We start from the raw sequence: 14,335 nt of genomic DNA, 5'->3' as shown, positions 1-14,335 counted from the left end.
CTTGGAAACAATGTAACTGTAAAAATATTATTTGAAAACTGGAAAATACTATCCTGTATTATTCTAGATTTGTTTATTGAATTGTTATTTACATTTAGCAGTAAATTTGTTGCTCGAATTGTAAGCTATAAGAGGCACTTTGCCTTAGCTTGTTTCATGTAAACTTTCCATAGGATTATGTAAATGTCATCACATAAAAAATATTTCTGTTGTGAATGATGGGAGAGATTTTTCAACTGCTACTGACAAATGCCCTTTAATCCATCTTTTAAAAATAATTCAAGTTTTAGTCATTGCCTTGTTTTTATTCCCATAAGTATTTTACCAAAAATGTCAGTACAGCATAAAAATTTAGACATTACCGTGGGTTTGCTGCATAAATACTGTTACAAGTTAGTTTTTGTAAACATTTTTCTAATTGAAAATTACAAATAATTATAACCCTGTTGTTCTGAAGCAGTTTTATTACTCGGTGCTGTGACCTCTTTAGGCCTTCAGTGATCTTCTGTCACCAAGGACAAGAATAAAACACATGCTATCTCCTGCAAAGTTGCATTTCATTATCCCTCTTGGATGGGTTAAGAGGTGGGGCAGATGCACGAGTAAGAGGGGAGAGTGTGAGGAAGACTTTCTGTTTCTGATAATTTTTAGGAAAGAACCCACATGATTTATTGTTTAAAATTTTTGAGATAAAATTGGTAGAATAAGCAGCGCTTTTGTGAAGGATATGTTTGCATGAGCTGCTTCAGAGGATTTCCATTAACGACTGTTAAGCCATCAGGAGTTATCAGAAGGTTTGTCTGTATTGAGGTTGAGTTATTTTAATTGGGTTAATAGCATAGAGTTGATGTACCTATTCTAATACCCTAGAATATTTGAAAGATGAACCCATTGCTTAAGATGAAATTGAGATTATCTTTATATTTTATTTTAAATATAGAGATGGGGTCTTGATATATTGCCCAGGCTGGTTTTGAACTCCTGGCCTCAGGTTATTCTCCCACCTTGACTTCCCAAAGTGCTGGGATTACAGGCATTGAGCCACTGTGCCCGGCGTCTCTGTTTTATTTATTTGTGTATCTCAGTCTCACTGGGTAACAAATAATTGAGATAGATGAAGCTAATGTTTAAGAATTGGCCTTTTCCCCTTTAATATTTATCTGTGGAGGCTAGAATTTAAAATCTAGTGGGGTCTTTAGAAATTACCTCATTTTACATTTTCATTTTTAAATGAAGAAATTGGAAGCATAGGATTATTATCTTGCCCAAGGGGAATGAGGAATTTAGTTACACTGCCATCCATTGGTTGTTAATGGCCACTCCATGTCTCAAGGGGCAGATGGTTGATGATCAGACTTTGTTACAGACTTTAAAGCAAGCTCGGAATAAAAATAATTTTCTTAGTAAAGAAGGTGTTATCACAGACAGGTCATCAATATACTAAACATGTATGCAATTAAGCAGATGATTAATTTACACTTGTATTAGGTTGGTGCAGAAGTAATTGCAGTTTTTGCCATTAAAATAGCAAAAAGTGCAATTATTTTTGAACCAACATAATAGTTATATTCAGTTTAGTGAATGAATTAGATACTCAAATTTAGAAGAAACCATTTGTTGTGTTGCTTATCTAAGTGTTCTTCATGGATCCTGCTCTCCTTTTGGTCTTTTAATCATACTTGATTTTTTTTTGGTTTGTCTTCACCATTAGACTCTACGCATAAAGGTAGGAAGCCTCTGTCTTGTCCATTGTTGTTTCCAGCACCCAGTAACAGCACGGATTATTGACTGATTCCTAGGTTTATGTGGCTATGTGGAACATTTAGCATATTTAATATTGTAAGTTTGAATATCTTATTTTATTTTTACAGTGAACAGAGTATCTGTCAGGCAAGAGCTGCTGTGATGGTTTATGATGATGCCAATAAGAAGTGGGTGCCAGCTGGTGGCTCAACTGGGTTCAGCAGAGTTCATATCTATCACCATACAGGCAACAACACATTCAGAGTGGTGGGCAGGAAGATTCAGGACCATCAGGTAAGGCTTTACTACAATTCTTGTTAAAAATGATTTAGTATTACAAAAGGACTTGGTATATTCCGTAAAATAAAGTAGTTTTAAAACTCTAAGCAAAATAGTCTCTCTGGGAAAAACTGCATATAAAATTGTCTCTCCACCCTTTCTACCTTTTATGAAGCCTGAACTTAAACAACGATTTAGAAAAAATTGTACAAAAGTAGAAGTACAAGTTTTTTTATGATGAATTTTCATTAGATTTTCTGGCCTTCAATTAGTTAGTTTTTGAAATCTAAAGCAAAATAAAGACAAACAGAAACAAAACTCTACTGAAGTGGCAGATTGTATGTTTATGGAATTCGTTTCCTGCAAAGTTTGGGGTATGGGGTTAGAGGAGGGAATTGAAAGTACAGATAGTTTCAGAAAATACTGTTAAATTCACATATTATAGAAAAATAGTAGGTATTGAGGTTGCTGGAATAGTTCGACTTTTGCAGTTCATGTCTGGGGCGACAGCTAAGCTTTTACTAATTCCTTGCTCCGGATTTCCTAGAAAGTAGCTGGATTATCTGATTACTTGATTTCTTGGGCCTTAACAGATCAAGAGCAGTAGATAGAGGAAAAGGCAGATAAGGTCTTACTAGCATTAACTATATACTAATAGAACTTTTATAAAGAGTAGATTTACAAAATACTTTGGGAAAAAATATTTACTAAAGATGTTGGAATCAACTGACTTTAAAAATCATCCTGCTATACATGCAGAAAGAGTGTAACAAATTTTCTTCTTCATTGCCCAGCTGAGCTCTTATAAAGAAAGGTAGGTTCCTAGGTTCCCCCTACATTGCGTGGTAGCATGGTGTAAACAGATGCTGCATTAGCCCTGGGTTTTAGGATGGTGATTATGGATTGGTAAGATTTGTCATGTATGCATATAGAGACTGTGGGCCTATGAGAGGTTGGGCTGTGAAACTGGTATTTTGGCAAAAACAAACAAACAAACAAACTGGCAGTCTTAGAGGGACTACACCCCCTAGAAAGAGGGCTAAGAGAAATCATCCTATCAGCACAGGGAAGCAAAGGAGTTTGTTGCTTTCTTAGCTGACTTAGAAGCTCCCCGAGAAATGAGAAACTCCTTCACTTAAGCAACTTCAGCCAAGAAATTAGGAAAACACTGGTTGTAGAGCACTGAAACTGTTGGGGCATGTGGTAAAAACAAATGCAGTGCCCGCGTGGAGATGAACTTTCACAGTTCTGAGTCAGTCTGTAGAAAGAGCAATTCACTGAATTTACCACATTTATCCATTTATACAAACGGTTTCGGCCTGCCCCTCTTTCTGCCCTCTCTGGCTGCCTTCTCCCTATCTCTCCCCTGTGCCCCGCCCTCTTACTCTCTTCTTTCCCCTTCTTAGTCTTCCTGCCTTTTCCTCTGGGCTCCGGTTTCCTTGTTGTGTTGCACAGCCTTTTTCTGGTCTCCCAGGCTTTTTACCAAGAGCCCCCTCTGTCCCATTTGCTGTCCCATTTGTAGTCCAGATTCTGCTGAGCACTCTCTCATCTTTGTCTTTGTTCCAGCAGCGACTTAGGCCAGAGATAAATCAAATATGCCCCAAGATGTTATTATGGGGGGAAAAAAGAAAACTGGACAATTAAGATTTTGTAGAAATTGTTGAACCTTCTTAATACAACATTGCAAACTAATAGCTGTAAAGTAACTACGTTTTTGGTAAATTTAGTGAATTGGTTATTTGAAAAATACTGATGAATAATCCTATGTTTACAAAAACGAAAAAGAGTATTTGAAGATAATCAGAAAGAAATTTTTTTTTTTTTTCTGAGACAGAGTTTTGCTCTTGTTGCCCAGGCTAGAGTACAACGGCATGATCTTGGCTCACTGCAACCTCCGTCTCCTGGGTTCAAGCGATTCTCCTGCTTTAGCCTCCTGAGTAGCTGGGATTACAGGCATGTACCACCACGCCTGGCTAATTTTGTATTTTTAGTAGAGATGGGGTTTCTCCATGTTGGTCAGGCTCGTCTCAAACTCCTGGCCTCAGGTGATCCGCCTGCCTCAGCCTCCCAAAGTGCTGGAATTACAGGCGTGAGCCACTGCGCCCGGCCTGGAAAGAAGATTAAGCTAGGAAATTTGCATATGAAATACTAAAATTTTTATTTCTGGGAGAAGTAAACTATCTTATGACTTAGATTTTGGCAAGTAGAATGTTTCTTAAAACATTAAAAAATTAAAATTATGCTAAATTGTGACATTAAGAGGAAATTTTTATGAATATTAGAAAATAAGAAAACACTGAGGCCTGAGTGATATTACATATAGAAACCTGTAGGACATCTAATCTGTCCTTAGATGCGCAAGTCTTAATTGTATGTAGTAGGAAAAAAAGGGAAACTAAAAAACAATGAGCTTAACCCAAAGAAAGCAGAAGAAAATTTTAGAAAGATATTAATTAAATAAAAATAAATAGTATTTGTTAATACAAAAGCTACTTCATTGAAAAGACAAACTAGCTGGCATGGTGGTTCACACCTATAATCCCAGCTCTTTGAGAGGCCAAGGCAGGAAGATTGCCTGCCCAAGAGTTCAAGACCAGCCTGGTCAACATAATGAGACTCTGTCTCTACAAAACTATTTTTTAAAACCCAAACAGGCCAGGTGCGGTGGCGCATGTCTGTAATCCCAGCACTTCAGGAGGCCAAGGCGGGTGGATCACCTGAGGTCAGGAGTTCGCAACCAGCCTGACTAACATGGTGAAACCCTGTCTCTACTAGAAAAAAAAAAATTAGCTGGGCGTGGTAGCGCATGCCTGTAATTTGAGCTACTTGGGAGGCTGAGATAGGAGAATCACTTGTACCTGGGAGGCAGAGGTTGCAATGAGCTGAGATTGTGCCATTGCACTCCAGCCTGGGCAACAAGAGTGAAACTCCATCTCAAAAACAAAAACAAAAACAAAAAACAAACAACCCAAACAACTAGCCAGGTGCAATGTGTGTGCCTGTAGTCCCAGCTACTCTAGAGGCTGACGTGGAAGAATCACTTAAGCCTGGAAGGTGGAGACTGTAGTGAGTATGATTGTGCCACTGCACTCCAACCTGGGGGACAGAACAAGACCATGTCAAAAAAAAAAAAAAAAACTTGCAGAATCAAACAAAAAAAAAGGAACAGTACAAATAACCAATTTTAGGAATGAAATAAAGAATACCACTATAGTTACCTAAGGAAATAAAATATTATGAAAAACTTTATGCCAATAAATGGGCCATTTTGTAGAAAAACGTAACTTTCTAAAACTGAAGAGTAGGAAAACATGATAGACCTACAATCATGAAATAAATCAATAGTAAATAATCTGCCCCCCCAAATTTTAAAAAGCTGCAGGAGAGTACAGAGCATTTACAAATGAAATCTAAAATGTCACTGTGTTTTCTGTTTTATGCAACCGTTGTAGAGAATGATGTTTTATAAGGCTTGTATAATTTTGATATCCAAAACATACAACAAGTTTGGGAGAGGAGCCAGTCTTCAGTTATGAATGTATACCTAGATATAATAGTCCTCAATAAGATATTAGCAGACCAAATGTAGTAATGAGTAAAAAAACAAAACCACTTCTTGATCAAATAGAGCTTATCACTGTTTGCCTCAGTAATATAAGGATGGTTAATATTAGATAACTTACTAATGTTATTTCCCAGGAGAAAACCTACAAAAGCAAGAGGTTCTGGAAAAAGCATCTGATAAAATTTGAATCAATACGTAACAGTTCTCATCACATTAGGCATAAAATTAATATTCTTAAGCTGATATGGGTGGATAATAGAAGCATACAGCAGGTATCTTACAGGATCGTACAATGTCGAGAGCATTTCCATTAAACTTGTGAATAAATTGAGCATTTCCACTCTAACCGTTTTCATTTAGTGTTAAAGAGGAGGTACTAGATAACCTAGTCATACAAAGTTTAAGAAATAGAAGCTGTAAGAATTGATAAGAAAGAAACAGCTGGTTACTCACCAGTGATGTAATTGTCTGCATAAAAATCTCCCAGGAGTATCTGCAGATAAACTATTAGAACCAACAAGATTGTTCAGTGAGGTTGCTGATTACATGATCAGTATACAAAAAACACTCGCATTTTTGTATAAGCAGTAAACAATTAGAAAATATAATTTTAGTAATATAATGATACTTAAAAAAACACCATCCCTAGGAATAAATCTGATAAATAATTGGTTTTCTTTCTTCCATTCTCGCATTTCCTTTTTTTTTTTTTTTTGAAATGGAGTCTTGCCCAGTCACCCAGGATGGAGTGCAGTGGCGCGATCTCGGCTCATTGCAAGCTCCACCTCCCGGGTTCACACCATTGTCCTGCCTCAGCCTCCTGAGTAGCTGGGACTACAGGTGCCCACCACCACACCCAGCTAATTTTTTGTGTATTTTTAGTAGAGATGGGGTTTCACCATGTTAGCCAGGATGTTCTTGATCTCCTGACCTTGTGATTCACTCCCCTTGGGCTCCCAAAGTGCTGGAATTACAGGCCTGAGCCACCGTGCCCGGCCTCTTTTGAGACAGAGTCTTGCTCTGTTGCCAAGGCTGGAGTGCAGTGGTTTGACCATAGCTCACTGTGGCCTTTACCTCCTGGGATCAAGTGATCCTTCTGCCTCAGTCTCCCGAGTAGCTGGGATTATAGGCATGAGCCACTGTGGCTGGCCATCATTCTTACATATCTTAATGGTTATCAGTCTGTTGTAAGTGGGCACATGTTGTTATAATTTACTAAACATCTAAACTTTATATAGTAAGAGCTGTTAAAACCACCCACCATTTACTTGTAAAATTGAATATGTACAATTATATAAATATATAAGCATATTAAAATCATTTTCCAACCTAACATTTATTAAGTGCTTATGGGTACTATGCTTGGATTTTATATTAGAATATCCTTCCTGACCTTGAATGAAAGATGCAGTAAAGAATGGGGATGTTGTCTGGGCGCAGTGGCTCATGCCTATAATCCCAGCACTTTGGGAGGCCAAGGTGAGCGGATCACAAGGTCAGGAGTTTGAGAAGATCCTGACCAACATGGTGAAACCCTGTCTCTACTAAAAATACAAAAATTAGCCAGGCGTGGTGGCGCGCGCCTGTAATCCCAGCTACTTAGGAGGCTGAGGCAGGATGGGGATGTTAAGCACATAAGCAAAGAACCCGAGTTAAATGTTTCAGTTGTGATTAGTATAGAATAGAGCACAGTGAGGGCATAAAAGCATCATCAGTTTGTTGAGAAGATAGGAGAAAGGGTCATGGATGACCTCATAGACAGGATAAGATATTGAGTCAGGTCACAAGGAAGTGTGGGTGTTTACTGCAGTGTTTACTCTGTTATGGTCAGGCTAAAAATGGATACGCATGTGTAAGATGGAACATCACCTCCAGTCTAGACTCAAGCTCACTGGATCTGAAGCACAGAATTTAGGATTATGATGTAGTCCAAACCTGACAGTATGCTCAGTGGACAGCCAGTAAGTAGTTATTAAGTGAAAATACTTACTTATTTAATTTTTTTTTTTGAGACGGAATCTCACTCTGTCGCCAGGCTGGAGTGCAGTGGCGCCATCTCAGCTCACTACAACCTCCACCTTCCTGGTTCAAGCGATTCTCCTGCCTCAGCCTCCCAAGCAGCTGGGATTACAGGAATGTGCCACCACGCCTGGCTAATTTTTATATTTTTAGTAGAGACAGGGTTTCACCATGTTGGCCGGGTTGGTTTTGATCTCCTGACCTCACGATCCGCTCGCCTCCGCCTCCCAGAGTGCTGGGGTTACAGGCGTAAGCCCTTGTGCCCAGCCTGAAAATATTTAATTTTAATACTTTTAAAGATTATTTGCAGTACTGTCTATCCTCAATGGTTAGATGAGTGAAAGAATTAATTCAGATTAAAAAAAAATTTTTTTTTTTTCTGTTTTTGAGACAGAGTCTTGCTCTGTCGCCAGGCTGGAGTGTGATCTCTGCTCACTGCAACCTCCGACTCCCTGGTTCAAGCTATTCTTCTGCCTCAGCCTCCCAAGTAGCAGGGATTACAGGCACGTGCCACCAAGCCCAGCTAATTTTTGTATTTTTAGTAGAGACAGGGTTTCACTATATTGGCCAGGATGGTCTCAATCTCTTGACATCGTGATCTGCCCACCTTGGCCTCCCAAATGCTGGGATTACAGGCGTAAGCCACCACGCCTGGCCCCAGATTTAAAATTTTTATATTGGGAAAATGAAACAGTAGTTTATATAATTTTGATCCTAGTAATATTTTCCACAACTTTTTCTAACATTCTGTTGTGAACATTTGAAAAAGTAGATGTAACACATCTTTTCTCTTGTCTGCCATTTTAAGCTATTTGCCAAGCAGGGATATTGATTTGCCTTAAAAGGGTCTTCCAATTTTCTGATAATGTTAAATTTTAATAGCTTTGGGTTTCTAGTATCTTCTAAAGAATCGTGACACCCTTACCCCAATATTTATAAAAACCACATCAGGAGGGTGGGCACAGTGGCTTGTGCCTATAGTCCCAGCTATTCGGGAGGCTGAGGCAGGAGAACTGCCTAGGACCAGGAGTTCAAGACTGTCATGTCCTATGATTGTGCCTGTGAATAGCCAGTGCACTCCAGCCTTATGTTATAGTAAAATGTGCATAAGGTTTTAATTTTTTTTTTTTTTTTTTTGAGTCAGAGTCTCACTCTGTCACCCAGGCTGCAGTGCAGTGGCGTGATCATGGCTCACTGCCACCTTTGCCTCCCCAGTTCAAGTGATTCTCCTGCCTCAGTCTCCCAAGTAGCTGGATTACAGGCATGTGCCACCACTCCTGGCTAATTTTTATATTTTTAGTAGAGACAGGGTTTCACCATGTTGGCCAAGCTGGTCTCGAACTCCTGACCTCAAGTGATCCACCTGCCTTGGCCTCCCAAAGTGCTGGAATTACAGGCATGAGCTACCTCCAGCCTTGGGGTAGCTCCTATCTGAAAAAAAAAAAAAAAAAAAAAAAAAAAAAAAAAAAAAAAAAGTTCAGATTTGCCTAGGTTCTAGTAAATAATCAGAGTGCTACCCATCCCAAATTGAGGAGGTCCCAGTGGGGATGTCCTGGTAGTGTGGGAAGGCTGGCTAGGGTTTCATGCCCAGGAGACCTGTGGAACAAACCTCCAACAGCATGGTGCTGCTGAACAGCCACTTTAACTCGGTGTCTCCTTTGGCCAAGTTACAGAACAGACTTTCTGGGCTAGTCCTGCTTCCCCACTTTGTCTCTGACTGTTCTTAGGGATATTTCTCCCTTCTGGAACTCCCAGTGCTTCCCATGGTTTGAGATGACAGATGGGTCTTTTGCCATGAACCCAAGATGGTGGAAAAGTTTGTTGTTTATCTTGATCTCACGTTTTCCAGTGTAGAAGGCGTGAGTTGGGGGAAGATTTCTGCGTGCTTGGTGCCAGCAGGCTGTGTGGAGGGCGGGCCATTGTGGTTATGGAGGTCTGATTATCTTACTGTCTGCTGAGAGCTTTTTTGTTTCTCTGTGTCTCCAGGAACTGTGTCCTACCCCTATTTGAGTTGTGGGATATTGCTGGTGATAATTTTGGTGCTGTGTACTTGATTTTGTTTTGTTGCGGGGGCAGGGAGAGTAGAGAACTGTTAGGTTGATGCAAAAGTAATTGCGATTTTTGCCATAGCTTGCTTCTGCGCTGCCATTTTGGAACCAGAGGTCTCAAAGTTCCTCTTGTTCTGGTTACAAATTTACGAATCACAGCAGGAGACTTTAACTTACTTCTGTCAGTAACTGATGGAACAGGCAGTCAGAAAAAAAGGCCTGTAAGAGTATATAGAAGGTTTGAACAATACAATTACTTCCCTGCCCTAATTGGCATATATACCACATACCTTTCAAATGTACATGTCACAATTTCAAAATTGTATGTATGCTTGGCCCTAAAGAAAGTGTCAACAAATTTCAAAGGATTAAAATCATACGAAGTGTGTGGTCACGGCAGAATTAATCTAGAAGTAAGATAATAGAGAATCCCATAGGTGTAGGTGTTAAGAAATACCTTTCTGAATAGTCCATGAGTCAGAGAAGAAATCACAATGAAATAAGAAAAATTAGTTGAGCTAAATAATGATGAACATGCCACGTATTAACACCGGTAGAATGCTACTAAACTTCTGATTAAAGTGAAATTTAGAGGCTGAAATGTTAGCTTGGAAAAGAAGTATTGTTGACTTTTTAGCCAGACTCAGGATGCATCTCAAGAAATTAAAGAATAGGCCATTAATGCCATATAAAATATTAATAGAAAGAGGGTAACAATAAAGATAAGAGCCAAAATTAATGCAGTAGAAGGGAAACACACTAAGCAGAGGTTTGTCTCTAAAGTCCTTGTGAGGGACAGCTGTTGAAAAAAAAAAAAAAAAAAAGAGAATGGTTTAGCCATTATGAAGAAAGAAGTGACATCACTATGAATCTTAGAGACATTTAAGTGATTAAGGGGGGTATTTTGAGCTACTTTATTTTAGTAATTTTGAAAATGTAGATGTAGAAATTCTTAGGAAAACACTTTAAAGAAATTAAGACTATGATTAAAAGAAGTAAAAGGAAGAAAACTTCGTTTAGCTGGCTCTACTGGTGGTGTCCTTTTCAACCAAACCTTTAACAACTAAAGAACACCAATATTAGATACTTTTTTCCAGAGAATACACAAAGAGGATGCCTATCTTTTTGCCAACTCTACAGTGTCAGTTCATTTTAAGTCCAGCATTACTTTGCTGTCAAAACCTGGCATTAATATAATGAATACATGAATGCAATAGTGAGGTTAATCTCATTCATAAAAGTAGATGTAAAAATTTCAAACAGAGCACTATTAAACAAATCTAGAGATTTATAAAAATTGATATGTGAAGACCAACGTTGTTTATCCTAGGAATGTAAGGTTGGTTGGTTTAATACTAGAAAATAATCAGTGTAATTAACTGCATAAAAAACAGAAGAGCCAGTCACCTCAAGGGATGTTGGGGAGCACTCGATAAAATGCAGTATTCAATCTTGATGGAAACCCTTAGCTGTCAAGTAATAGGAGAGTTTTTCCCCAGATAAAAGGTATCAATAAGATTATTACATGAAAGGTCATTTATTTATTTATGTATTTATTTATTTTTTGAGACAGAGTGTCACTCTGTTGCCCAGACTGGAGTGCAGTGGCAGACTCTCAGCTCACTGCAACCTCTGCTTCCCAGGTTCGAGTGATTCTTCTGCCTCAGCCTCCCAAGTAGCTGGGATTACAGGCACATGCCACCACGCCTGGCTAATTTTTGTATTTTTAGTAGAGACGGAGTTTTACCATGTTGGCCAGGCTGGTCTTGAATTCTTGACGTCAAGTGATCCACCTTCCTCGGTCTCCCAAAATGCTGGAATTACAGGCATGATCCACATTGCCTGGTGTGAAAGATCATACTTTTAACGGTTTAATTGAGAAAGCTTTCCTTCTAAAATCAGGAAATAAAGATACTTGTTATGAACACTTTTTTTCAGCATTGTATTGTGATTTCTAGTAGGTGTATGAAGATAAATACATCGTGCATGGATTGGAAAGGAAGAAATAAAGCTGTCAGTTGCAGATTACATGGATGTGTATTTAGAGGAAAAAACCTTAATTAAATTATTAGGAATAATAGAAGATTCTAATACTTAGAACTCAATTAATAATAGAAAATAATAAATCTAATGAAAGATACTCAAGACCCCCATAAAGATACTCAAGAGCCTCCTCAGATTGATACGTTAGCTTTCATGCAACCTCAAAGTCCCCAAAATTTCTTTGGTAGAAACTGATAATCAGAATGTAAAACTAGCTGCACACAAAGGACTAAGAAGAGCCAAAGCAATTTTGAAGAATGAAACAGGAAGACACACTCTAATGGTCATCTAGATTTCATATAAAGCTACAACAATTAAGACATTGTAGAGTTGGCAAAAAGGCATATTGATCTGTAGGAGAAAATAGAGCCACATAGACACTTGATTTATGTGCTGCAGGCAAACATGTAGCACATTGATAGTGCTGTATCATTTTTACAGCCATATTGAAACAAATAGCAAACTTGATCCCTACCTCACACCATAGGCACAGATCAATTCCAGCTAGATTGGGGATAGAAATGTGAAAAGTAAAATAATAAAGCTTCTGCAAGATAATATAGGACAATATTTTCATGACCTTGTGATTGAGAAACATTTCTTAAACAGCACTAAAGCAGTAACTATAAAGAAAAAGATTGCTAATTTGAACAGAATCAAAGTGAAGAACTTATATCCATCAAGACATCATTAAGAGTGAAAAGGTGATTCATAGAATAGCATAAGATATATGCAACATAGATAACCAACAATGGTATCATATCTAGAATATATAAAGGGCTTAGAAATTAAAGAAGAAAAAAATTGACAACTCGGGAGAAAAATGGGCAAGAGACTTAATTCAAGCAGATATTCACAAAAGGAGACATCTAGATAGCTAATAAAAATCAGGGAAATGCAAACTAAAACTGCAGTGATAAAGCATTCATACCCACCAGAATTGCTAAAATAAAGACTGACAGTACCAGCTGTAATGTTGCATAGTTATGTGGAAGTAGCACAAGCTCTTGTATACTCTTGTGGAAGTGTAAATTACTAGAACCAATTTGGAAAGCTACTTGGAATTTTCTACTAAAGCTGAACATACACATGTCCTGTGATATTTCCACTCCTGGATATATGCCCAACAAAAATGAATGCTTGTTTGTACCAAAAGACATGCAGTAGAAAGTTCATAACATCACAATTTTTAATAACCCAAACTGCAAATAATCCAAATGTTCATTAATGGGAGAATGCTTAAATAAGCATGATTTATACAAAGGACTACCATACAGCAATGAAAATGAACAAACCACAGCTGCATGCAACAAGTGGATGGCTCTTACAAACATAATTTTGAGGATAAGAGAGCAGATACGTTATAATACACGTTGTATAACTCCATTTTTATAAAATCCAAAAACCTACAAAACTTGATTAATAATAGAAAATAAATCTAATGAAAGATACTTAAGACCCCTATATGGATACTCAAGACGCTCTTCAGATTGATACGTTAGTTTTTGGATTTCATATAAATGTAGTAATTTATGATGTTAGAAGTGTGGCTAGTACCTTTTGGGAGGTGGGAGGAATTAAGAAGATGGGCTTCTGATGTTGCTGTTTGATTTCTTAATTAGGGTACTGACTTCATGTGAACATTCACAGAGATACACTTTTATGTTGTGTATACTTTTTTGTATTTGTAAAACTTCAGCAAACAAGTTAAAATATATTTAATGAGGAAAATAGATTTTGTTTTGTTTTGTTTTGCTGATTTACTGTTTTATGGCAGACCTTTGTAATCAGCAAAAAGCTTAACTTCTATCAGACTGATATTTCTGTAGATTTTACCCTAGATAATTGTTTAAACCATTTTTGCCAAGGTCTGTTAGGAACACATTTGAATGAATATATATAGTCAGCATTTGTTGACATCCTTGACTTTGCCAATTATTGGTTTGACTTTATAAAGACTTGTTATTTTTTAGGTCGTGATAAATTGTGCCATTCCTAAAGGACTGAAGTACAATCAAGCTACACAGACCTTCCACCAGTGGCGAGATGCTAGACAGGTGTATGGTCTCAACTTTGGCAGCAAAGAGGATGCCAATGTCTTCGCAAGTGCCATGATGCATGCCTTAGAAGTGTTAAATTCACAGGAAACAGGTAAGGTGCCCATGGTTTACTTGTATTTTCTTTCTTTTTCCAGAGACAAAGCAAAACTGAAGGTTTACTTGTATTCTTAATCTGAAGTGCCGTGTCTATGTTAAAGAGCAAATCTTTTTGTTAACTTTTAGATCTTGTATATATTTGAAGTAGTTCTTGAATTTTTATTTTCTATAGAAATATCAACTTTTTACTGATGATAAATGTATAATCTAGAAAGACAATCCTGTGAGTTTAGTTCTCTTTAATTTGTAATCCTTTTATTTGAAGTATTTAGATGTGTTTCATCCTGCTTTAGAAACACTTTTGTTGAGAGTACATGAAGCCCACAGAATATGCAGTGGATAGGAATTATGCTTATTTATCATCTTTGTGTAAAGAAACACATGTTTTCTCAAAGTTGTTTTTCAAACCATGAACTTGAAGTAGGACTGGGTCTTTTTCCTAGTAGGTAAAAATGTGATTCTTGGTTTTTTAAAGATTTTAG

General features: G+C 37.7%; 1 protein-coding gene across 5 annotated transcripts in view; it reads left to right on the top strand.

Moving 5' to 3' along the window:
- The window catches only part of ENAH (ENAH actin regulator), a 168,701-nt gene that overhangs the window by 93,174 nt on the left and 61,192 nt on the right, over nt 1-14,335 (top strand). For all 5 annotated transcript variants that reach the window (XM_030936122.1, XM_030936126.1, XM_030936125.1 and 2 more), the window contains exons 2-3: nt 1,872-2,037; nt 13,671-13,848. In XM_030936122.1, coding sequence (XP_030791982.1) covers nt 1,872-2,037; nt 13,671-13,848 — 344 coding nt within the window. The remainder of the gene's footprint in view (nt 1-1,871; nt 2,038-13,670; nt 13,849-14,335) is intronic.

The sequence above is a fragment of the Rhinopithecus roxellana genome, chromosome 8, assembly GCF_007565055.1.
Source record: "Rhinopithecus roxellana isolate Shanxi Qingling chromosome 8, ASM756505v1, whole genome shotgun sequence".
Taxonomy (NCBI): domain Eukaryota; kingdom Metazoa; phylum Chordata; class Mammalia; order Primates; family Cercopithecidae; genus Rhinopithecus; species Rhinopithecus roxellana.
Note: the sequence above shows the minus strand (reverse complement) of the source record. Positions and strands in the feature narration are given on the sequence as shown.